This window comes from Pseudophryne corroboree, chromosome 1 (assembly GCF_028390025.1).
Source record: "Pseudophryne corroboree isolate aPseCor3 chromosome 1, aPseCor3.hap2, whole genome shotgun sequence".
Classification (NCBI taxonomy): Eukaryota; Metazoa; Chordata; class Amphibia; order Anura; family Myobatrachidae; genus Pseudophryne; species Pseudophryne corroboree.
Genome location: NC_086444.1, coordinates 485,365,210 through 485,391,336, shown reverse-complemented (window position 1 = coordinate 485,391,336; position 26,127 = coordinate 485,365,210). Strand labels below are relative to the sequence as shown.

At 46.4% G+C, this 26,127-nt stretch overlaps 1 protein-coding gene across 1 annotated transcript in view; it reads right to left on the bottom strand.

Annotated features, from left to right (window-relative positions):
* Window positions 1–6,744: 6,744 nt before the first annotated feature.
* The window catches only part of KIF27 (kinesin family member 27), a 183,998-nt gene continuing 164,615 nt past the window's right edge, over window positions 6,745–26,127 (bottom strand). The window contains exons 16-18 of the mRNA XM_063913799.1: window positions 22,752–22,950; window positions 8,066–8,215; window positions 6,745–7,757 (exon numbers count right to left, since the gene is read on the bottom strand). Of these exons, the coding sequence (XP_063769869.1) occupies window positions 7,297–7,757; window positions 8,066–8,215; window positions 22,752–22,950 (810 nt within the window). The 3' untranslated portion in view covers window positions 6,745–7,296. The remainder of the gene's footprint in view (window positions 7,758–8,065; window positions 8,216–22,751; window positions 22,951–26,127) is intronic.

The window sequence follows — 26,127 nt, the reverse complement described above, 5'->3', positions numbered from 1 at the left end:
CAGGTGAGAAGCATCCGTGACCGGGACCCGGCGTGCCACTAAAATCGCTACCCCCAGAGATTTATTGACAGCGATATTGCTACAAAAAACCTGGGGATAACGATAGTTTCCTAATTTAGGGTAGGCTTGATTTTTAAAATGGGTCTCTTGGAGAAAAGCAATGTCTATACGCTCCACCCATAACTCCCGTAGCAAAGTGGACCGCTTTTCAGGAATATTAAGTCCCTTCACGTTGAAGGAACATAGCCTAAGGTCAGAAGACATTAGAATGGCTGAATTTGTTGTCTACAGTGAGCAATAAAGGTAACATTGACTTACCGAAAGTGTGAAGAAGGTACTGGGTCCGATCGTACTGGGTACCTCGGGCTGCAATGGAGACAGGCGGGGAGACCAAGAAAGAAGGGGAAGGGAGAAAGAGCAAGAAAAAGAAAAGCGCAAAAAGAAAGACCAAAACAGAGAACTTAGAACTATATGACAATAATATTACATCTTGTAAAATGGCAATTTCACCGCCGTTAAGTCGTAGGGAGGTCATACCCACGACTTAAGAACCAAAGCAGGCAGGCGGCCTGACCCAACTGGGGCACAGTAGAGACAACACAACCTCGGGACAAGAGCAGCACAGCGTGTAACTAAGGAGACTCCAATAATAACCATCTAACATCATTATTATGCATACAAGGGTCCCCCTATTCAGTAATAAACGCAGTGGGGACAGTCATCTCTATCTAGACAATTGAAAATTAAAAGAAAAAGAAAAGTCGAGCAAAATCTTATAAAAAGCAATAGAATGCAACAGATCCAATTAACAGGAGTGTCAGGGGAGGAAGCGTGCAAAGGTAATATCAATAAGTGACTAAACTTTAAAGCAGACTCTCTGGTGTGGAGGAAGAGCAATGACCTAGCACTGCACTCCTAGATTAGCTCTACCAGACATCGGAGGCCCAAGGAGAGCCACTCAAGGCTAAGCTTTATCAAACAACTTTAAATCAAGGAGAAAGAGACACGTTATATATCAAGTCCCAGCCTCGCCATTGTTCTGGGGCGACCGAGTCGATCCCCATTTCCTGTTGCTGACCGGGGTCCAAGACGCCCGCGGGGCTGGAGGCTTCGGAGGTTCAAAACGATAGTAGGCTTGTGTCCACTCCGGTAATGCAGGTTTAGGTATAGACAATGTAGAACAGAAATTATCCAAGTCGTCTGGCGTGTGCAAGAAAACCTGTCTTCCCTCAAATGTGGCTTGAATATTAAAGGGAAAGCCCCATCGGAATCTTACACCCTTCTCTTTAAGAGCCTCTGTCAGGGGCTTAAGAGATCTACGTTGCTGGAGCGTAGACCATGACAGGTCTGGAAAGATCTGAATCACATTCTTATCAAATTCCAGTCGATCTAGTTTGCGGGCTTTAGTAAGAATCTCCTCCTTAACGTGATAGTAATGAAGACGACATATAACGTCTCTGGGAGCCTCAGAAGAAAAACCTTTCGGGCGTAGTGCTCTATGAGCCCTGTCAAACAATATGATGTTGTCCGGATAAGCATCCATGATCTCGTTGAAGATCTTAGTAAGGGCGTCTGCTATCCCCGGACCCTGGACATCTTCCGGTAACCCCCTGACGCGTAAGTTGTTTCTCCGACCTCTGTTGTCAAGGTCGTCTTGTCGATGCCAGAGAGCCCTCAGTTCCTGAGCCTGAAGAGTAACAGTATCGCAGAGCTTTCGTTGAAATGAGGAAACTTCATCGACGTGGTCTTCCATATCTGAAACTCGATGGGATATTTGAGAGATATCTGCCTGAAGTACGGAGATCTCAGATTTGACCGTGTCACGTATCTTTTGTTCCAGATCCAGAAAGTCTCTTTTGGTAGGCAGATCCTTTTTGGTAGGAAGTGAACGCAAGTAGGTCAAAACATCCGCCATTGAGGTTTCAGGCCCCTTGTCCATCGGTGAAGTGTCGGCTCCCGCCATCCCTCCGATGTCAGCAGGAGAGCCAGACACAGAGGATGATGAACGAGTGTCCTCGCTCTCAGTGTCCGGTTGAAGATAGCAAAACAAATTAGATTGTAGGGATTTGTCACCAGATTTCTTAGCTGCAGATGATTTCCCTCCCCTCTTAGTTTTCCCCATCAGCAGATGTTATGCATCATAACATATAGTAAAAAAGGGGAAAGTCAAATAGGTGGGTCAGAAGCACTCCATATCTGACCTGAGGGTCCCCGTTGCGGTACGAGTGTCCCGGGCTATGTCATCAGCCACCAGACCCCATTGTATGCGGGTGATTCAGGGGGTTATGGCATGGAGCAAGGGTCTAATTCAAGGCATTAGTGCTGCAGGGGGGAGGTCTGAATATTTTGTGAGACAAGTTGACAGAAATCAGTCAATAAATGCCCCTAAACACCAGGCACCCCAGGGGGCAATGGAAGATGGATGTTGCTTAAGGGAGGCACAGGTGTATCAGTGCCAATTCAGGGATATGCACTGCAGTAGATGAGCTGCGTTAAGTGCCAGCACAGGAGCGTAGAGGAGGGGGGGGGGTAGATGCAGGAGCGTGACCACCAGCCCGCGCAACCCCACAACTCTCAGACACTGTATATATTAAAGACCAGCAAGCTGCAGCAGGGCCATATAAAACTGCACTCACTCTTCAGGTGTCAGGGGTCCATATGAGAATACTGTGGAGATCTCCCACACAGCAGAGCCCCACAGCGATCCAGGCACACAGTTTAAGCCAGCCAAGCCAGGTAGCAGAAGGAGTTCAGGCGGGAGCAGAGCCGCGCTCACCGCCAATCACAAGATGGCGCCCGACAGCCTCATATATCCAGTATCTTCGTCCAGGAAAGCCGGTGCAGAGGGGGGACCAGGACCCAGCTCGCGCAGAGCAGCGGGTGCCACAGGCCGCCCCCCAGCTGAGAGCAGGGCAGTCAATTACTCCGGCCAGGCAGAGTCACGGAGCGGTCGGAGGCCGCGGCGGCCGCTGCCAACCGCAATATGGCGCCCACCGGACACTCACGAGCAGTAGCTCCACGGGGGAATCCAGCGCAGGAGGAGGCCAAAACACCAGGCGCTATCAGCGGCGGGGTACCGCGGTCCGTGCTCCAGGCACCAGCAGGGCATATCAGGTCAGTTGAGGGGTGCAATCAGAGCCACGAGCTCAGGCAGGAGAGTTACAAGATGGCGGCGGTCGATCCCGGCCAGAAGAGCGCCGCACCCGTAAATGCCTTTATTCAGGGAGCAGGGCACAGAATCACCCAGCAGCACACTTCATAGTGATCAGTAGCCCTTCAGATATCTGTGCAGGGCCCAGTGGGGAATCACTCAGGGCAATAGGATATTTTACAGGAGAATTCAGGCTGGGGAGCTAGGAGATCACGTCCTACTCCAAATCCAGCTAGGCCACACCCCCCATGTTTGGGGAATTACCTTGGTTAGACCTCAAGAACCATGTAAAAAAAAAAGAAGAATAAATAATTGCTGACTCTTGCCTTGTATAAAGACAAAATTAAAATATTTTTTTTCCTGTCTTGTGTCCAGTGGCCACCGTCAAGGGGGGGGGGGGGGGGGGCACTGTTACAAGCTGTTGCCAGCTTGTTTCTGTTTCTTGTCATTGTCTGTTTGTTCCAGTGTCAGTTTTTTTACTGTATCCCTTGTTTTGGAAAATATGAATCTTGGGGTCTGTTGACCCCTCCTCAAGGGGATGGGGGGGGGGGGTGGTACCGTTATGAGCCACGGCAGTGATTCATTCCTGTTCACTTTTTGTTCATGTATTTTATGTTATAGTTCTCTTTCAGGCCAGGATTTCCTTTGCTCTGGTTTAGAAGACTCTTGTTGGCCGCCGGTGGTGAGTCTGTGTAATTGCAGCCTCTTTCCATGTGTTTAGCCTCACCTGTCTGTTAATTGCACCTATCAGTTTGGAGTCATGCAGCAGGGCAGCTGCACGACATAATTAATTAGGTTCTCTATAGCCATTGGAAGGCTCCCTGTTTTATTCTGTCTCAGTGCATTACACAGACGCCGGTGATAGCTTCTGTCTAGCTGCTTCCTGCCTTGAAGCATTCCTGTCCAGAAGTCCTGTGGCTTTGCCTGTGTCTGATCCAGTATCCTGCCTTGAAGCATTCCTGTCCAGGAGTCCTGTGGCTTTGCCTGTGTCTGATCCAGTATCCTGCCTTGAAGCATTCCTGTCCAGGAGTCCTGTGGCTTTGCATGTGTCTGATCCAGTATCCTGCCTTGAAGCATTCCTGTCCAGGAGTCCTGTGGCTTTGCCTGTGTCTGATCCAGTATCCTGCCTTGAAGCATTCCTGTCCAGGAGTCCTGTGGCTTTGCCTGTGTCTGATCCAGTATCCTGCTTCTTGGTGTCCACTGGTCTGTCGTTTGGGATTCTGTGTCCTCTGGTCCTGAGAGCCTGTGTCAGCTACTTTGGGGGTTCCTGTCCTTTTTGCCAGTATTCGTACCGGTTTCTTGAGTAGCGGCTTTGTCGCATCCCTCGGCCTAGGCCGTAGCTACCTGTTGCTTTTGCTTTGGATTTTCTGCAGAAGGTTGTGTGTGTGCTGTCCTCACCGGAACACAGCGGTGTTGTGTCGGCGTGTGGACAGCACTGCCTTTGTTGTAGTTTTTGTCTTGGCGGCTGTGCCGCACATACTTTATTTAAGTACTGTAGCACCCCTAACTGGGTACTTCCTTCTCTAGTTAGAGGTTCCCCTTGTCATCGCCCCGTCTCAGTCTACGCCTTGTCTCCAACTAAGACCGGGGGGCATCGGAGTTGGCCAGACATAATCCGCCCTTCAAATGCGGCTGCCGTGGGCCCAAGAAACCATAGCCACGCAGGCGTAGGCTGACGAGGGTGAGACAACGGAGTCAGGGATCCTTGGGGGTGCTGCCGAGCTCTGTATCTATTGCAGCATTACGTTCCTGTACTTGGGGCTCATCCGCCCAGTTCCAGGAGTACCAAGTACAGTGAACGTAACATTTGCGTTGTCTCTCCCTGACTACTTCTTCACTTAAACAAGTATCTAACCACAAATCCTTACTGTCACTATCGCTATGCACTACTCCCACCGTCCGTTCTTCTCTGGTGAACACTGATGAAAAAAAATTGTTCAGTATTTCTGCTTTTGATTCGTCATCATTTAACAATACTCCAAATTCAACTTTTAATGGACCCATGTTCTCTATTTTCACCTTTTACTGTTTATGTATTTAAAAAAATGTTTAGGATTGGGTTTACTTTCTATAGCAATTTGCTTTTCGTTTTCAATTTTAGCTGCTCTTATTGCATTTTTGCATCTTTTATTGCATTCCTTGTAGTACTGGAATGAATCCTCCTTTCCATTACAGTTAGATGCTTTGAAAGCATGCCTCTTTTTATCAATTTCGGCCTTGACCTTCTTGTTAAGCCACATCGGTTTGAGTTTGGTACTCCTGCGCTTACTGCCCATGGGAATAAATTTGTGAATATTGCTATCTAGCAACCCTTTTAAAGCATCCCACATTTCCGAAGTGTTCTTACCATGAAACAAAACTTCCCACTCAATGTCGTTTAATGCACATCTCAGCATACTGAAGTTAGCCTTCCTAAAGTTAAATGTTTTTGTTGAACCCTTATAGCTATGTTTCCTGAAACTGATGTCGAATGTGATCATATAGTGATTATTGTTACCCAAAGTCTCCCCAACTTTAGTATCCGATATGATGTAAGAGCCTACTAACGGTACATTGTCATAATAGGGATAAGAAATCTCAATTTCAGAAGACTGAATTTTGGTCTCCTCAGCAAGATGCAGATTATGGGTCTGAGTCAGAGGTGGACGCATTAAAAATATTGTGTCCTGCTTGTTACCACCAGGGGATGCAGACTGAAACTGCATGGAGATCCATGCAATTCCAATAGACATTCCTGAGTGGCGACTGGGGCATGGCTTCCATTGGGGGACATGGCGGTCGAGTGCCAGTGTCAGGGACTGCATTGAAAGATGCAATTCCACTGGCAGTGGTGGCCATGTACCTTTCGACATTCTGAGCAACCATGGGGCAGCGGATCTCTGCTGGATGGTGCAACTATTTGCGCACCATATCAGAGCCACATCAGGTAGGCGTCTCAGGAGACAGCCCACAGGCTATGGTATTAGCATATATTCGCAGTAGCATCCACCTCCGAATCAAGGCCTATTGGTGCATACACATTAGGTGACTTTGTAAACAATATTGCTCATTTTTACCCTCCTGAGTGATATTGTTTACAATATTGCCCAGTGTGTATGTTGCCAGCGATGCCCGATGAGCGCTCTTGGGGGTCAGTAACAACCCCCGCTGTCGGCTGTACTTGTAGCTCAATCTGATTATGTCATCAGAAGCTGCATGTTCGGGCCGGCTGCGGCATGACGTCACTGTGCGATATCGCATAGTTTCTACGCTCTATATCGGCGGCCTAGGAGGGGCTGGTAAACACTATGCGATATCGCTCATAGAGTACATTGCATAGTGTGTACCCATCGTATGATCCTATAAGTATAAAGCAAAGCTGTAGACTAATAGGATCACATTACAGATGGCACATACTTATATCTCGAAAAACAATACATTATGTTTGATTATTGTTAACACAAACACAAATATTGAATTGAATGAAAATAATCATTTAAGAATTCTTTTTTTCATTCACTATTTTGCAGCTTCCTTAACAATGTCTATTATAGAATAAACTCATGTTCACAATAGCCTACCTTCTTTTATTTATTTTCACCCAAGCAACAGACTTCTAGATGTGGACGATAAATAAAAGTACCATCCTATATAACAGTTTAATAATGAGGAAATAATAAATATCAAATTATTATAAGATGATTGGACACAAAATAATAGAAAAAAACCTGGAAAATATACAGTTCTAAAAGTGTTCTAGATGTGAGTGCTGGCTGTTTGTGAATCAGTGGTGAATAATAAGGACCTCTGTTGGGAGATCCTTGGTCAAGATAAAAATATTCACTGTGCATCAAGTGCTACTTTTAAGGGGAATTCTTTTCGTCGTGATATGCCACCGTAATGTTTGGCTGTGCACTTTATCTAATATGGGAGCAAAGTGTCACTAATATTTCTGCACACCTTCTTGAGAAACAATGGAAAATTAGAGATGTTACTAATTGTGTAGTTCCTTTGCCCCACCGTTCCAAAGGTACCTAATAGTTGTCACACTGAATTGATTTCCCCATTCAGACATATTATATATATATATATATATATATATATAGACATACACATACATACAGACATACATACATACATACATACATACATACAATGTTCGCCATCTAAACTTTAAAGTCTTTAGATTGTTGTGCATCTTCAATTGAATCAGCAACAATAGAGCCAATGCTGGAGCGTCGCATTGATAACCCTGACATAGAGATTTGTCGCACCTCACGACGGGACAATTTCACTGGATTCACTGTAAGTGGTTCTCGGACTGCCTCTGCTTTTGTTTTTTGGGAAACGGATCGGGAATGAGCCTTTAAAATATGTGGCTCTTCAATATCTTCTGGGTCATCGCTATTTGAAGAGTGCCTTCTGATTTGTCTACGTGATTCCGAGACCTGATCTGCAGCTCCAGAATGATCTCCAGCAATTCTGTAAGTGCTATGCTGAAGTCGGGAGTTTGCGAAGTCTTTTGGTTTTCTGTTGGGCTTGTTGTTTTCACTCATCAATGTCCATTTCTGTTCTTTGCCTGGTTCTGCTTCATCCTGGCTTTGTGGAGTTTCTCCAAAGGCATGGTCTTAAAATGAATAAAAACAAAATGGTAACGGCAATAGATAAGCAGTAGAATACTTGCTGGAACCCAGACCAAAAATTCAGTTATCAGTTTTCATTATTCTTACCATGTTGAACTACATGAACTACATTAAACTGATATATATATATATATATATATATATATATATATATATGGGTTACAACACATTGATGGACTTTGAACATTGTTATTAAATAAATACAGTGATGCCTATAATGTCACCCACATGTCCACTGCTAATATGTACACCAATTAATCATGAATTAGGAGTATTTCTACTTAACACTTACTTTTAGGAACATTTGATTCTCCAACCAAATCCCTTAACTTTTTTCTCAGTTCCCGGCTGGTTGTCTTGTAGAAGTAAAGCTCCTTGGTGAGCTCCTCAATTTTTGCTTCATTTGCCTTGATGCTTTCTGCAGAGACTAAATTCTCACTATCTATAATGGCAAAAAACAAACAAATAGGGAATGACCATACCAACATATTGAAACACTTCTCATTTCCTCAACCAATGATATTACAGCCACTCATGCCCAAGGACTGCAGCTTAGTACAAATCAAGGAGCACTAATCCTTTTACCAATAACTATAACAAAAATGGGTGGTCCAAAAGCGAAAATTTTTGAAAAAGTCTGTGCTGTATTCCTGATGTCCCCTCTGGTGGGATTGATCACAGTCTCAGGAGACCAGAAGAGAAACAGCACGTTTTTGTTATATTCACATCCCTTGTACAATTTCATACATATGGATCCTCCTCAATTGACTCGCCTAATTATAGTGAGATGCATTCCCATAAAAGGTATCTTTAGAACTCTCTGACAGATATATACACACAGTAGAAAGGGAAACCGTCACTTTACATCTGGGACTCTTTGGGGTATATGCAATTGTGGTCGAATTCCCGAAATTGTCGAATTTCGGGTCATTTTCGACCAAAAAAAAAAATTCCCCTATGCAATCCAGTGCTTTCCGACCAAAAAACGGACTTTCAAAATTCGACTTTTTGAAATTCGAATTTTTGCAAATTCGACTTTTCTGCAATGATACAAGTGCTGCAATTCGACCAAAGCATATTCAATTCAAGTTTGGAAATTCGACAGCAGTGCTTTTAGACAGCAAATTCGTCATTTTCAATCCGCCACACTTTGGAGGGTGAAAACAAATAAAAAAAATTTAAACATGTTTTTTTTGGTGTTTTTTTTTTTGGGAATAGCAGATCTATTTATATTAGAAGGGATTAGGTACTTTTTTTTTTTTTTTGGGAGGCACAAATATTATTTATATATTTTTTAAAATATTATTATTATTTTTTTTTTTATTTTTTTTTATGCTGGAAGGGTAAAATCATAAAAAAAAATGGCGTGGGGTCCCCCCTCCAAAGCATAACCAGCCTCGGGCTCATTGAGCTGGTCCTGGTTCTAAAAATGCGGGGAAAAAATTGACAGGGGATCCCCCGTATTTTTAAAACCAGCACCGGGCTCTGCGCTTGGTGCTGGTGCCAAAAATACGGGGGACAAAAAGAGTAGGGGTCCCCCGTATTTTTAACACCAGCATCGGGCTCCACTAGCTGGACAGATAATGCCACAGCCGGGGGTCACTTTTATGCCGTGCCCTGCGGCCGTGGCATCAAATATCCAACTAGTCACCCCTGGCCGGGGTACCCTGGGGGAGTGGGGACCCCTTCAATCAAGGGGTCCCCCCCCCCCAGCCACCCAAGGGCCAGGGGTGAAGCCCGAGGCTGTCCCCCCCCATCCAATGGGCTGCGGATGGGGGGGCTGATAGCCTTTGTGATAATAAAAAGATATTGTTTTTTCCAATAGTACTACAAGTCCCAGCAAGCCTCCCCCGCAAGCTGGTACTTGGAGAACCACAAGTACCAGCATGCGGGAGAAAAACGGGCCCGCTGGTACCTGTAGTACTACTGGGAAAAAAATACCCAAATAAAAACAGGACACACACACCGTCGACAGTAAAACTTTATTTCATACGTCGACACACACATACTTACCTATGTTCACACGCCGACATCGGTCCTCTTCTCCATGTAGAATCCACGGATACCTGTAAAGAAAAGTTCAAAATACTCACCTCAACCATGGTCCAGAGATAAATCCACGGACTTGGCAAAATAAGAAAACGCAAATACCCGCACCAAAAACGGACTGAAAGGGGTCCCATGCTGACACATGGGACACCTTTCCACGAATGAGACCTGTCAGTGACAGCTGTCACTGACAGGTCTCTAAGCCAATCAGGAAGCGCAACTTCGTTGCGCTCACCTGATTGGCTGAGCGCTGTCTGCACTGTGACAGCGCATCGCACAGCTCCCTCCATTATATTCAATGGTGGGAACTTAGCGGCTAGCGGTGAGGTCACCCGCCGGTCAGCGGCTGACCGGCGGGTGACCCCACCGGTACCCGCAAAGTTCCCACCATTGAAAGTAATGGAGCGGCTTTGCGATGCGCTGTCACAGTACAGACAGCGGACAGCCAATCAGGTGAGCGCCACGGAAGTAGCGCTTCCTGATTGGCTGAAGGGACGTCAGTGACAGGAGTCACGTGATGTCCCGGCATTCGGGAGAAAGGGGTCTGATGTGAAAACATTGGACCCCTTTCTAGTCCGGTATGGATCGGTGTTCGGTTTGTTTTTTTGCCAAGAACGTGGATTTACCTCTGGACGTGGATGTACCTCTGGACGCTGGAAGGTGAGTATAATTTTTTCACAGGTACCCTCGGATCGTCGGCGACCGTGGCAGTCGGCGTGTCAACATAGGTAAGTATGTGTGTGTCGGCAGTATGTAATAAAGTTGTACAAGTCACGGTGTCTGTGTCCTGTCTTTATTTGGGTATTTTTTTTCCAGTAGTACTACAGGTACCAGCGGGCCCGTTTTTCTCCCACATGCTGGTACTTGTGGTTCTCCAAGTACCAGCTTGCGGGGGAGGCTTGCTGGGACTTGTAGTACTAATGGAAAAAACAATATCTTTTTATTATCACAAAGGCTATCAGCCCCCCCATCCGCAGCCCATTGGATGGGGGGGGACAGCCTCGGGCTTCACCCCTGGCCCTTGATTGAAGGGGTCCCCACTCCCCCAGGGTACCCCGGCCAGGGGTGACTAGTTGGATATTTGATGCCACGGCCGCAGGGCACGGCATAAAAGTGACCCCCGGCTGTGGCATTATCTGTCCAGCTAGTGGAGCCCGATGCTGGTGTTAAAAATACGGGGGACCCCTACTCTTTTTGTCCCCCGTATTTTTGGCACCAGCATCAGGCGCAGAGCCCGGTGCTGGTTTTAAAAATACGGGGGATCCCTGGCCAATTTTTCCCCTGCATTTTTAGAACCAGGACCAGCTCAAAGAGCCCGAGGCTGGTTATGCTTTGGAGGGGGGACCCCACGCCATTTTTTTTTCGGGTTTTTCACGTTTTTTTCCCGTTTTTTAAAATCGCGGCAAAATCCGCCAAATCGGCCGATTTTCGCCCGCGATTCTGGCGAATCCGTTTTTCATTGAATATGGTGAATCCCGGCAGGCACCTGCCGGGATTCACCTGGCGAATTTGGTCGAATTAAAAAACGGCGATAATTGCCGCGAATTCGACCGCAATTGCATATACCCCTTTATCTCTCAGCTATTATATCTGGAAATAATTAAGAAATCTTTTCACATGAGTCGATAATATTAGTACATCTCAATAGTTGCTATAATTGATACTAGGTACCACTATATACTATATTAATCTGTGAAAAATAGCAAAGTTTTCCTGTAGCAAAGAGATAAAGGTGTATATGACAGACTATGTGTCTTAAAAGAACTCCTGTGTGTTCAGTATCTATCCTGGAACAGTCTCAATATTAGAGACAGTCTAATGATTCATGTCACAGAAACAGTCTCAATGCTAGAGACAGTCTAAGAATTTATGTTACAGAATTTATCCAATCAAATAGAGATCAAATTATAGGCATCTGCATATTTGAGTGCCGCTATACCTATCTGCGTAGGTTTTCTATTATATGTGCTCGGTGGGATGAGGTTTATATCATCCATTTATTCTAACCAACTGATATGATCACTACTGAAATATGTGCTCTCTGATTGTGACGCATATCTTCCTATGTAAAATTGAATTTGTATACTATGGAGAGAATCATTGAATGCTTTTTGTGATCAATTAGACACATATCCTGCAGACCTACCCATGCTTTCTTTCTTTTCTTTTTGAGAGAACAGGGACTATTTATCTGTACCACTTACAAGCTTGTTATAGTGTCCCTGCATACATTCAACAGTACTCTCTACGAAAGTTTTGAGATAATGTATCTACTATCTGCTCTCTGACATAAGTTGCTCCTTTTTGGACACAATTGTATCTCACCGTTGTGGACACAAAATCACCTAATAAAGGCCCTCATTCCGAGTTGTTCGCTCGCAAGCGGATTTTAGCAGATTTGCTCATGCTAAGCCGCCGCCTACTGGGAGTGAATCTTAGCATCTTAAAAATGCGAACGATGTATTCGCAATATTGCGATTACACACCTCGTAGCAGTTTCTGAGTAGCTCCAGACTTACTCGGCATCTGCGATCAGTTCAGTGCTTGTCGTCCCTGGTTTGACGTCACAAACACACCCAGCGTTCACCCAGACACTCCTCCGTTTCTCCGGCCACTCCTGCGTTTTTTCCGGAAACGGTAGCGTTTTTTCACACACGCCCATAAAACGGCCTGTTTCCGCCCAGTAACACCCATTTCCTGTCAATCACATTACGATCGCCAGAACGATGAAAATGCCGTGAGTAAAATTCCTAAGTGCATAGCAAATTTACTTGGCGCAGTCGCAGTGCGGACATTGCGCATGCGCATTAAGCGGAAAATCGCTGCGATGCGAAGATTTTTACCGAGCGAACAACTCGGAATGAGGGCCTAAGTACATATGTACGACCACTGCAGTCTGGATAATAGACTGGCAGACAGAATGTACACGTTACAATTCATATTTATACTACCATTGTGTGAATCCATAAGGATTAAGAGCGACTTGGGAGATCTACGCAGAGGTTCTCTTTGAGGTAATTATTAAATTTACCTCTGTGATTGGTATTAACTACTGTAATATATTGTAATTTCAGAACACAGAAAGTTTCTCTATGCAAACAGTTATTTATTTTCTTCAAAGAACAATCAGACTCACGTCTGAGACTTGAGACTAATTAAGTCTTGCTAATAGGCTATATGGATAGCCATTACAGCATAATTAATTCTTAATAATATATCACTCAGCTTGACAACATATAATCTCTCTTGTCCCCACTATACCGGTAAATTAACCATTATCTAAATATTTTGAAATTGGGGCAATGATTTTATGGTTTCACTCTCAGGCTATTAAATATATTTACATGCCTGGATTTAGAGATTTATCTTAAATTATGAAATAAAAGTTATATTTTATTAACAAATAATCATTTCAAAAGAGTGCGCCACACACTAAGCTTATTTTTTAGTGTAGTACCCACTAGTGGTCCACACTAATAACTCCAGAAAGATATATACACACAGCATGGGTATAGGTTCTGACCAACACAAACCCCCCTTAGGCAGAAGCTCACCTGGGAACAGGTATAGACATTCACATAAAGGTTTCTTTATCGTTTGGCCAGAATTCCACTTTCCTTCCTGTGTACTGGTCTCTCAATAATGTATCATGAAAAGGTTCAAAACACATCCATTCGTTAAAAAAATTATATTTATTCCGCATCCAAAGCAGTCATACACAATATGCTATATGCACAAGAAAGATAAAATAAAGTAACATTTTTTTTTTTTTAAATATCCCCAGCGGGAAAACCTACAGTACGCAGGTGTAAACCTGCCAACAACACTGCTTCTGCTCACCCGGTCTGAGTGGTGCAGGGGTGTCTTCAATAGATGACAAAATAGATTCAGGTCCACAGATGCATCAGGCCTCCCTCCTCCACCAACGTTTTTCTGGCAATGGTCCTTCCTCACACCCTGAGGAAATACCAGTCAGAAACGTGTTGGTGGAGGAGGAGGGCGGCCTGATGCATCTTTGGACCTGTATCTATGTTGTCTTCTATTGAAGTCACCCCTGCACCACTCAGACCGGGTGAGAGGAAGCAGTGTTGTTGCCAGGTTTACACCTGCATAGGTTTCCCCCCTGGGGATTTTTTAAACTTTTTTTAAACTTGTTTTTTTCCCTTCTTGTGCATACAATATATTGTATATGACTGCTTTTGATGCGGACTGCTTTGGATGCGGAATACATGTTCATGCGGAATACATGTTCAATTTTTTAACGAATTGATGTGTTTTGGACCTTTTCCTGATACATCATTGAGAGACCAGTACACAGGAAGGAAAGTGGAATTCTGGCCAAACGCAAGAAAAGAAAAGAAACCTTTATGTGAACGTCTATACCTGTTCCCAGGTGAGCTTCTGCCTAAGGGGGTGATTGTGTTCGTCAGAATCTATACCTATGCTGTGTGTATATATCGGTCAGAAAAGTCTAAAGATACGTTTATGGGAATGCATCTCACTGTAATTAGGTTAGTTAATGGAGGAGGATCCATATGTATGAAATTGTACAAGAGATGTGAATATAACAAAAAAGATTTATGGTAAGAACTTACCTTTGTTAAATCTCTTTCTTCGAGGTACACTGGGTTCCACAGGGATAACATCGGGGTGTAGAGTTGGATCTTGATCTAAGGCACCAACAGGCTAAAAGCTTTGACTGTTCCCAAGATGCACAGCGCCGCCTCCTCTATAACCCCGCCTCCGTGCACAGGAGCTCAGTTTCGTTAACCAGTCCAATGCAGTAGCAGGTAAAAGAGACGACAACCGTTAGTAGCCACATACACCACATTCTCACGACAGGAGAAGGTATCAGCGGCTAATGCCATACAAACCCAAAGAAGCTAAGTGCGTCAGGGTGGGCGCCCTGTGGAACCCAGTGTACCTCGCAGAAAGAGATTTAACAAAGGTAAGTTCTTACCATAAATCTCCTTTTCTGCAGCGGGGTACACTGGAGTTCCACAGGGATAACATCGGGGATGTCCGAAAACAGTTCCTCATGGGAGGGGATGCACTGTAGAGGGCACAAGAACCCAGCGTCCAAAGGAGGCATCCTGGGAAGTGGAAGTATCGAAGGCATAGAAACTTATGAACATGTTCACTAAGGATGACGTAGCCGCCTTGCAAAATTGTTCAAGGTTCGCACCACGGTGGGCCGCCCAAGAAGGTCCAACCCACCGAGTAGAATGGGCTTTGATGGTAGAAGCTGGAAGGCCAGCCTGTACGTAAGCATGTGCAATCACCATTCTAATCCATCTGGCCAAGGTCTGCTTGTTAGCAGGCAAGCCACGTTTGTGAAAACCAAAGAGGACAAAGAGGGAATCAGATCTCCTAAGAGAAGCTGTCCTCTTCACATAAATATGGAGAGCCCGTTCCACATCCAAAGACCGCTTTTTGGAGGATAAACCTGGAGAGGTAAAGGCCGGAACTACAATCTCTTGATTAAGGTGGAAAGATGACACCACCTTAGGCAGATAACCAGGGTGAGTTCTAAAAACCGCACGGTCACAGTGAAAAATCAGAAAGGGTGACCGACAGGACAAGGCACCCAAGTCTGAAACCCGTCTAGCAGATGCAATAACCAGCAAGAACAAGAACTTAAGAGTAAGCCACTTAAGGTCCACAGACTCAAGAGGATCAAACAGAGACCATTGTAAGGCATCCAGAACAACCGACAAATCCCAAGGAGCCACAGGCAGGACATAGGGAGGTTGAATCCACAAAACACGCTGAGTGAATGTATGAACATCAGGCAGAGTCGCAAGTTTTCTCTGAAACCATATCGACAAGGCAGAAATATGGACCTTGAGGGAGGCCAGACGATGGCCTAAGTCCAGGCCCTGTTGCAGAAATGCCAAAAGCTTGGCAGTACTGAACTTGCATGCATCATAATTGTTAGTCACACACCAGGTGAAGTAAGAATTCCAGATGCTATGATAAATCCAGGCAGAAGCCGGTTTACGGCCTTCAACATAGTTTGAATGACCGCCTCAGAAAACCCTTTGGCCCTCAGTACGAAAGCTTCAAGAGCCATGCCGTGAAAGCCAGCCGGGCCAAATCCTGGTAAACACAAGGGCCCTGAACGAGGAGGTCTGGGTGCTGCGGAAGCAGAAGAGGACGCTCTATCGATAGACCTTGCAGGTCTGAGAATCAATGCCGACTGGACCACGCCGGAGCGATTATAATTAGTATTCCTCCTTCTTGCTTGAACTTCCGAATTACTCTGGGCAGGAGTGACACCGGAGTGAACACGTACGGCAGTCAAAAGTTCCATAAAATTGCCAGTGCGTCCACGAACGCTGCTTGAGGTTTCCTTGTCCTTGCTACGAAAACCGGAACCTTGTAATTGTGTCGAGATGCCATCAGGTCTACATCTGGTAGACCCCACTGTTCCACGAGGAGTTGAAAAACCTCTGGATGAAAGCTCCACTCTCTGGCGTGTACGCCCTGATGACTGAGGACGTCCGATTCCCAGTTCAGGACCCCTGGAATGAACACTGCCGATAGGGCTGGCAGATGGCGTTCCGCCCAACAAAGAATCTTTGACACTTTCAGCATGGCTTTGCGGCTTCGAGTGCCGCCTTGACGATTTATGTACGCTACCGTGGTGACGTTGTCCGACTGTACTTGAACAGGCCTGTTCTGTAGCAGAGGCAGGGCCAGTGTCAAGGCATTGAACACTGCCCGCAATTCCAGAATGTTTATCGGGAGGAGAGATTCCTCCCTGGTCCACCGACCCTGAAGAGAGTGTTGCTCTAACACCGTGCCCCAACCCCGCAGACTGGCGTCCGTCGTCAGAAGGACCCAGTTGGAGATCCAGAATTGACGACCCCTGCTCAGTTGTTGGTCCTGCAGCCACCAAGTCAGTGACAGATGGACCTCCGGAGTCAAGAATATCATGTGAGACCCGATCCGGTGAGGCAGGCCGTCCAACTCGGAGAGAATTAACCTCTGTAGAGGGCGGAAATGAAATTGAGCGTACTCCACCATGTTGAAAGCCGACACCAAGAACCCTAGTACTTGCATCGCCGAGTGTATCGACACACGTGGGCGAGAGAGGAAGCATCTTATCTTGTCCTAAAGTTTCAGGATCTTTTCCGGAGACAAAAACAACCGCTGATTGTGGGTGTCCAACAGTGCTCTCAGGTGCACCATGCTCTGAGCAGGGACCAGGGAGGATTTCCTCCAGTTGATGAGCCACCCGTGAGCTTGCAGGAATTGGACAGTCAGTTCCAGATGATGAAGGAGAACCTCTGGAGAATTCGCCAGGATCAACAAGTCGTCGACATACGGCAGGATCCTGATACCCTGGCGGCGGAGTAGGGCTGTCATGACCGCCATGACCTTGATGAAAACTCGAGGAGCCGTGGTCAGACCAAACGGCAAGGCCTGGAATTGAAAATGTAGGTTGCCAATAGCAAACCGCAGGTATTGCTGATGCGACACTGCAATAGGTATATGAAGGTAAGCATCCTGTATGTCCAGGGATACCATGTAGTCCTTGGGCTCCAAGGCCAGAACAATAGAGCAAAGAGTTTCCATACGGAATTTGGAGACTTTCACAAACTTGTTCAAAGACTTGAGGTTGAGAATGGACCTAGAAGATACATTTGGTTTCTGGACTAGGAACAGCGTTGAATAGTACCCCCTGGCTCTCTGAGCCATAGGCACCGACACTACCAGTTCTGTGTCCAGGAGGGATTGCACCACCAGATGCAGAGTCCTTGCTTTCACTGGATCCGAAGGGACGTTTGTTGAGCAAAACTGGTGAGGGGGACGTATCTTGAAAGAGATGGCGTATCCGTGAGTGACGACTTCCCTTACCCAGGCGTCCAAAGTGGTCTGTAGCCATACCTAAGCAAACCGTAGAAGTCGGCCTCCCACCCTGGGATCCCCCAGAGGGAGGCCCGCCCCGTCATGCAGCAGGCTTGTTTGTTTTGGCAGCAGGCAGATGGGCAGCCCAGGCACGTTTAGATTTGGGCTTAGTGGATTTGGAAGTGCGAAGAGGACGCTCTATCGATAGACCTTGCAGGTCTGAGAATCAATGCCGACTGTTTTGGGTACATATATAAAGAAATTCACCCAGCGCCAGCTGATAATATTTGAATATCTGCAGCCTCTTGAGTGGGTTTACTCTACCCACAATTGATATTAAAATATTATTAATAAATACACCATATACCAATATATATAATTTTGGTTTATTATTCAAATCTGATAAAAAAGATTATTTTTGTTATTACTGGCCGGCAAATATAGTGAGATATAATCCACTATTTGACCAATCACATATAGAAAAATAAGACAATTAAAAAAACATATTAAATAATAAATAAAAAATCTGCAGTATAAAATGTTTTGGGTACGCCTGACCCATTGCTTTACCTGGAGGTCGAAAGGAACGCAATAAAGTACTCTTAGCTTTCGGAGCCGAAGGAGTAGTACTAGGCAGACATGCAGTCTTAGCAGACGCTAAGTCAGCGACAATCTTGTTGAGATCTTCTCCAAAAGGGATAACCCCCAAGGTCTTTTTCGAGTCCAGATCTATCGACCAGGACCACAACCAGAGGATCAGGCAAGCCAAAATAGACGTGGTAGACGCTTTGGCCGCTAGGATACCTGCATCTGATGCCGCCTCCTGAATATAATGAGAGGCTGTAACAATGTATGAAATAAACTGTTTTGCATTACCAGGAAAATTAGACGGTAGTTCCGCTTCTACTTCCTGAACCCAGGCCTCTATAGCTTTTGCAGCCCAAGAGGCAGCAATAGTAGGCCTATGCACAGCTCCAGCCAGAGTGTAAATGGACTTCAAGCAACCCTCCAGACGTTTATCCGTCAGTTCCTTCAGAGAGGTGACGGTAGTGACAGGCAGAGCAGATGACACCACCAGACGTGGACTTGTGAGTCCACCGGCAGTGGTGTTTCCCAATTTTTGCTCAACTCTGCAGTGAGGGGATAACGAGCCAGCATTTTCTTAGACAGAGAGAATTTCTTTCCTGGATATTCCCAGGATTCCTGACGTATGTCAACTAAATGGTCAGAATGTGGTAAAACTAATTTAGTAACCTTCTGACGCTTAAACTTATCTGGTTTCTTAGAGGTAGCTGGGCGTTCTTCCTCATGATCAATTTGAAGAATCAGCCGTATAGCCTCCAAGAGGTCAGGAACATCCACTTGGGTCAGGGATTCCCCATCAGAAGCATCTGCGTCAGTGTCTGAGGGGTCAGTATATGCGCCATCTTCATCCGATTAAGTATCTGTAACATGAGTGGTCTGCGAGGATGTAAGGGCCCGCTTAGAGGACACTTTGGTCTTAGGCAATCGAGGGTTAGGATTCTGCTTGGCCAAAGACTGATTTAATTGCTGTAACTGAGAGGACAGAGCATCTGCCCATGGTGGATTTACAGCAGGGACAATATGTGGCTGTAATGGCACAGGAGGTCCCATAGGGGGCGCAAGTCTAGTTACCAGCGTAGTCAGTAAATTAGAGAATGTAGCCCACGGTGAGTCAGTAGTTACACCTGACGTATGAAACTGACTAAAGGGTACACAGCCCCCAGCACCTGAACCCTCAGCTGCAATATTTTCCTCAGAGACATCTGGGGCATGAACACTGCCAGATGCAGGGTCTGCCACCGAACCCTCACCCTAACGAGCTGATATTATATGAAAGCGTTACCGTAGGGTGGAATAGTACAATCAAAGTAGACAGAATATCTAACTAAAATCCCCCCCCCCGGATAGTGTGACTACAGGCAGAGCACACACGGAGGATTTAAGAGGTAAAGGGTGACTGTAAAACACAGAGAAAATACAAAAAAAAAAATATCCTGTGAAAACCACTATATTATATGAAAACCCTAACGCACATAGCCCCCTTCAGGGTACAGAATATGGGGATAGCAGTAGATGTGAGATACACAAAATGGAAATCACACAGCAGCTATTGTCAGCGTCCGGGGTCTTACCGGAATGCTGGGGCCACGGGGCGGGCTTCACGGGCGACTGGGCTGCGGCGCTGGGTTCAGGGGTACAGGCAGCGGTAATGGCGCTGAGGGGGTCCGCTCGTGACGGCGGGACGCCGCTGCAGCGGTTCTCTCTCGCTAAACCGTTGCCTAGGAGACCATGGGCAGTGAGCAGCATGTTGTCAGAAAATGTCTGCATTACTGGGCACCGCCATGTTGGAGACCAAGTTTCTGACATAATTCCTGTTCCTAGTTTTCCAGCCAATCCAGGGAGACTTCTTCCTATAAAAGGGGGCTGGTTTAGGACAGGTACGCCAGTGCTTCAAGTTACAACCCTGTTGTAGGTGCTTTAGCCTGTGCTCCCAGGATTCCTGCTGTATTCTGGTACTTCTAACCCTGCTGTGCCAGTTCTCAGTTGCTGCTGCAGTCTGTCCGTCCCTAGACTGCTGCTGCCCGTGGAGACGCTCTTGGAAAACCTGGTTCAGTAAGACCCTTTGGGCACGGACGACCCCGGGTCTCTTGCCTCGTCCTCCAAGCCACAGTCTGCAGATTCTTGCTTCCAGCCAAGTCCTCGAACCACCATTCACAGTCCTCAGCTCGTTATCTCCAGGTTCATCTTTCAAGCCACAGTCTACAGTTCTCAGTCTCCAGTCACGACCCAAACTACTGTCCACAGTTCTCAGCTCCTCTACCGCAGTTTCATCTTAAAGTAACAGTCCACGGTTCTTGTCTTCAGCCTCGTTTTTACCCTCACTCACAGTTCCACAGTTCTTTGTCTACGACCACGTTCTCAAGTCACCGTTCACCAACCTCAGTTTTCTACCTCAGCTCTGTACATAATAAATAATTTTCATTGACTCTCAAACCCCGCCTACATCCTTCATTGCTCCGTGTCCAATGCAAAGGAACTATATCCAACCCCCTCATCTTGTTCTTTCACAGTCTGCTACCTCCTTGGGCAAATCTCAGCTGCCGGTTCCCCAAACTTTGCTAGGCGTGACAGCTATTGGCACACACACGCACACACAGTCACATGTACAATGCAGAAATGATCACAGATAACAATAAAACTGCACTGGACTAGCAATACTGTAGTAACTGCACTACACAAGTAAAGCTAATTAGGTACAATATATAGATATAGCAATGTACAGTAAACACTGGATGTATATCACAGGGTACTTGTACTAAATAACCCTGACAAAGTTTATTTTATTTATTACCAGTTATTTATATAGCGCACACATATTCTGCAGCGCTTTACAGAGAATATTTGCCCATTAACATCATTCCCTGCCCCAGTGGAGCTTATAATCTATATTCCCTACCACATGTACACACAGACACATTCATGCTAGGGTTAATTTTGTTGGGATCCAATTAACCTACCAGTATATTTTTGGATTGTGGGAGGAAACCAGAGTCCCCGGAGGAAACCCACGCAAGTACGGGGAGAATATACAAACTCCGCACAGTTAGGGCCATGGTAGGAATCGAACCCATGACCTCAGTGCTGTGAGGCAGTAATGCTAACCATTACACCATCCGTACTGCCCTACTTGTTCTTAACGAACACTGTCTAAAGACATGTAGAATACTTAAGTGTCCTGTAAATGCACAGCGCTGATGATGTAGGTGGCTTTACAGAGGAGGCATTGCCCAGCAGTCCCAGATCAGCGCAGCTGTGTGTGTAATGGTGCCCAAACACTGACAGGGAGTGAGGGAGAGAGAGAGAGATGCAGCTCCAGGGCAGGAACATTTGCAGTAAATGGCGCCCTGGGGCTGGGGGAGGGGCTACAGGTCAGAGCCAGATCCCCTTGCTGGACTTCACCACCGGTACTGCGGGCCTTAAAGAAACGGACTTATGCAAAAATCCGACCTGTGCCCATGCCCTGGTAGTCAAGTGGGGTCCCTGCACGGCCACAGTGTCCACGGTCCGCCTCCCAAGGACTACGCCGGATCACGGTTTGCAGCGGGTCCCGCCTGGGGGACCCTCTTACCTCCTCCTTTCAGCGGCCACGCGATCCCGAAGAGCAGCGGTGGTGTGTGTGCCCCCTTATGAGAGAACCGGAGCCTCTGCTGTAGTTACCCGGCAACCAGGGCGCGGGAGTGTACAGCGCCGCTGGGAGGTGAGGGAGCCGCAGTATGATGTGTCTGAATGAAACATTGCACTATTAAGTGCCTATGCTGCGTCTCTGAAGTCTTCGTTCTTCACTTGAAAGCTCAGCCCTCCCTGTTGTTAGCCTGCACTGCAGGCACCAACTTACAAACTGAGCTCCTGTGCACGGAGGCGGGGTTATAGAGGAGGCAGCGCTGTGCATCTTGGGAACAGTCAAAGCTTTTAGCCTGTTGGTGCCTTGGATCTTGATCCAACTCTACACCCCGATGTTATCCCTGTGGAACCCCAGTGTACCCAGCTGCAGAAATGTGCTGTTTCTCTTCTTGTCTCCTGAGACGGTGATCTATCCCACCAGAGGGGACATCAGGAATACACCATTAGTCTGCTTACTCCTGAAACTGTCTCCAAACTGGATCTAGATCCCTTTTCACTGCATTTAGTAGTGACGTGGTGCGTTTAAAAGTACAGTATACTAATATAGTTTAAGAGATCATGTTAAAAACTAGCAATATTAGTATATTACTTAAGACTACTGGGTGCCATATATTTAGCAAAGCCAAGCAGTCTATATAATAATTCCGTCCCCAACAGCTCCCACTGGTAGGGAGACAGGACAGACCTAGCCTAAGAGGACAACCCGGCTGGCCATCTGGATTGTTAAGTATGGAAGCGAGATGGAGCTGAAAGGGTCTACAAGACAAGTGGGAGGACAGAGCAGCAGATAGGGGGCTGATAATAATAAAATAATAGTGCAATAATAAAATAATAATAAAGTGCTCACTCTGCTCCAGAAAACATTTTACCTTTAAAGTGCTGTAATAGAAGCTGCATCGTTTGTTCATGCTCCTTTTGCTGCTGGGTCAACCGTCTGTCACTTTGCAGTGTAAGATGCTCCAAAGCTGACTCCAGTTCTCTCACTATGTTCTCCTGCTCTGACGCTTTCATAGCCAATTCTTGTGACTGCAGCTGCAGCTTCCGTTCGGCCTCCCTTAGGCTAACAACCTGAACAAAAGATGAGTCCTCAGTTCGGGAGTAGTTCTTTTACAGTACATGCACTTGCCAAACAGCCTCTAATAAACAGTAAAGGTCAATTTCCCAATTGAAATAAAAATAAGAATTTACTTACCGATAATTCTATTTCTCGTAGTCCGTAGTGGATGCTGGGGACTCCGTCAGGACCATGGGGTTTAGCGGCTCCGCAGGAGACAGGGCACAATAATAAAAGCTTTAGGATCAGGTGGTGTGCACTGGCTCCTCCCCCTATGACCCTCCTCCAAGCCTCAGTTAGGATACTGTGCCCGGACGAGCGTGCATAATAAGGAAGGATATTGAATCCCGGGTAAGACTCATACCAGCCACACCAATCACACCGTACAACCTGTGATCTGAACCCAGTTAACAGTATGATAACAACGAAGGAGCCTCTGAAAAGATGGCTCACAACAAGAATAACCCGATTTTTGTAACAATAACTATGTACAAGTATTGCAGACAATCCGCACTTGGGATGGGCGCCCAGCATCCACTACGGACTACGAGAAATAGAATTATCGGTAAGTAAATTCTTATTTTCTCTAACGTCCTAAGTGGATGCTGGGGACTCAGTCAGGACCATGGGGATTATACCAAAGCTCCCAAATGGGCGGGAGAGTGCGGATGACTCTGCAGCACCGAATGAGAGAACTCCAGGTCCTCCTCAGTCAGGGTGTGCCCCTGACCAAGTAGCAGCTCGGCAAAGTTGTAAAGCCGAGACCCCTCGGGCAGCCGCCCAAGATGAGCCCACTTCCTTGTGGAATGGGCTTTTACTGATTTTGGCTGTGGCAAGCCTGCCACAGAATGTGCAAGCTGAATTGTACTACAAATCCAGCGAGCAATCGTCTGCTTAGAAGCAGGAACACCCATCTTGTTGGGTGCATACAGGCTAAACAGCGAGTCAGATTTTCTGACTCCAGTCGTCCTGGAAACATATATTTTCAGGGCCCTGACAACGTCAAGTAACTTGGAGTCCTCCAAGTCCCTAGTAGCCGCAGGTACCACAATAGGTTGGTTCATGTGAAAAACAGAAAACACCTTAAGGAGAAATTGAGGACGAGTCCTCAATTCTGCCCTGTCAGAATGAAAAATTAAGTAAGGGCTTTTATATGATAAAGCCGCCCATTCTGACACACGCCTGGCTGAAGCCAGGGCTAATAGAATCTTCACCTTCCATGTGAAATATTTTAATTCCACAGTGGTGAGTGGATCAAACCAATGTGACTTTAGGAAACTCAAAACAACATTGAGATCCCAAGGTGCCACTGGGGGCACAAAAGGAGGCTGTATATGCAGTACCCCTTTTACAAACGTCTGAACTTCAGGCACTGAAGCCAGTTCTTTCTGGAAGAAATTTGACAGGGTCGAAATTTGAACCTTAATGGACCCTAATTTTAGGCCCATAGACAGTCCTGTTTTCAGGAAATGTAGGAAACGACCCAGTTGGAATTCCTCTGTAGGGACCTTCTTGGCCTCACACCACGCAACATATTTTCGCCAAATGCGGTGAAAATGTTTTGCGGTTACATCCTTCCTGGCTTCGACCAGGGTAGGGATGACTTCATCTGGAATGCCCTTTCAGGATCCGGCGTTCAACTGCCATGCCGTCAAACGCAGCCGCGGTAAGTCTTGGAACAGACAAGGCCCCTGCTGGAGCAGGTCCTTTCTTAAAGGTAGAGGCCACGGTTCTTCCGTGAGCATCTCTTGAAGTTCCGGGTACCAAGTCCTTCTTGACCCATCCGGAACCACGAGTATCGTTCTTACTCATCTCCTTCTTATGATTCTCAGTACTTTTGGTATGAGATGCATAGGAGGGAACACATACCCTGACTGGTACACCCACAGTGTTACCAGAGCGTCCACCGCTATTGCCTGAGGGTCCCTTGACCTGGCGCAATATTTGTCTAGTTTTTTGTTCAGGCGGGACGCCATCATGTCCACCTTTGGTTTTTCCCAACGGTTTACAATCATGTGGAAGACTTCCCGCTGAAGTCCCCACTCTCCCGGGTGGAGGTTATGCCTGCTGAGGAAGTTTGCTTCCCAGTTTTCCACTCCCGGAATTAACACTGCTGAGAGTGTTATCACATGATTTTTCGCCCAGCGAAGAATCCTTGCAGTTTCTGCCATTTCCCTCCTGCTTCATGTGCCGCCCTGTCTGTTTACGTGGGCGACTGCCGTGATGTTGTCCCACTGGATCAATACCGGCTGACCTTGAAGCAGAGGTCTTGCTAAGCTTAGAGCCTTGTAAATTGCCCTTAGCTCCAGTATATTTATGTGGAGAGAAGTCTCCAGACTTGATCACACTCCCTGGAAATTTTTTCCTTGTGTGACTGCTCCCCAGCCACTCAGGCTGGCATCCGTGGTCACCAGGACCCAGTCCTGAATGTCGAATCTGCGGCCCTTTCATAGATGAGCACTCTGCAGCCACCGCAGAAGAAAACACCCTTGTCCTTGGAGACAGGGTTGTCCGCTGATGCATCTGAAGATGCGATCCGGACCATTTTCCCAGCAGATTCCACTGAAAGGTTCTTGCGTGAAATCTACCGAATGGGATCGCTTTGTAAGAAACCACCATTTTTCACAGGACCCTTGTGCAATGATGCACTGATACTTTTCCTGGTTTTAGGAGGTTCCTGACTAGCTCGGATAACTCCCTGGTCTTCTTCTCCGGGAGAAAACATCCTTTTCTGGACTGTGTCCAGAATCATTCCTAGGAACATTAGACGTGTCGTCGGAAAAAGCTGCGATTTTGGAATATTTAGAATCCACTCGTGCTGTCGTAGAACTACTTGAGATAGTGCTACTCCGACCGCCAACTGTTCTCTGGACCTTGCCCTTATCAGGAAAGCGTCCATATTTCTTTTAGGAAGAATCATCATTTCGGCCATTACCATGGTAAAGACCCGGGGTGCCGTGGACAATCCAAACGGCAGCGTCTGAACTGATAGTGACAGTTCTGTACCACGAACCTGAGATACCCTTGGTGAGAAGGGCAAAATTTGGACATGTAGGTAAGCGTCCCTGATATCCAGTGACACCATATCGTCCTGGTTCGCTATCACTGCTCTGAGTGACTCCATCTTGATTTGAACCCTTGTATGTAATTGTTCAAATCTTTTAGATCTCACCGAGCCGTTTGGCTTCAGT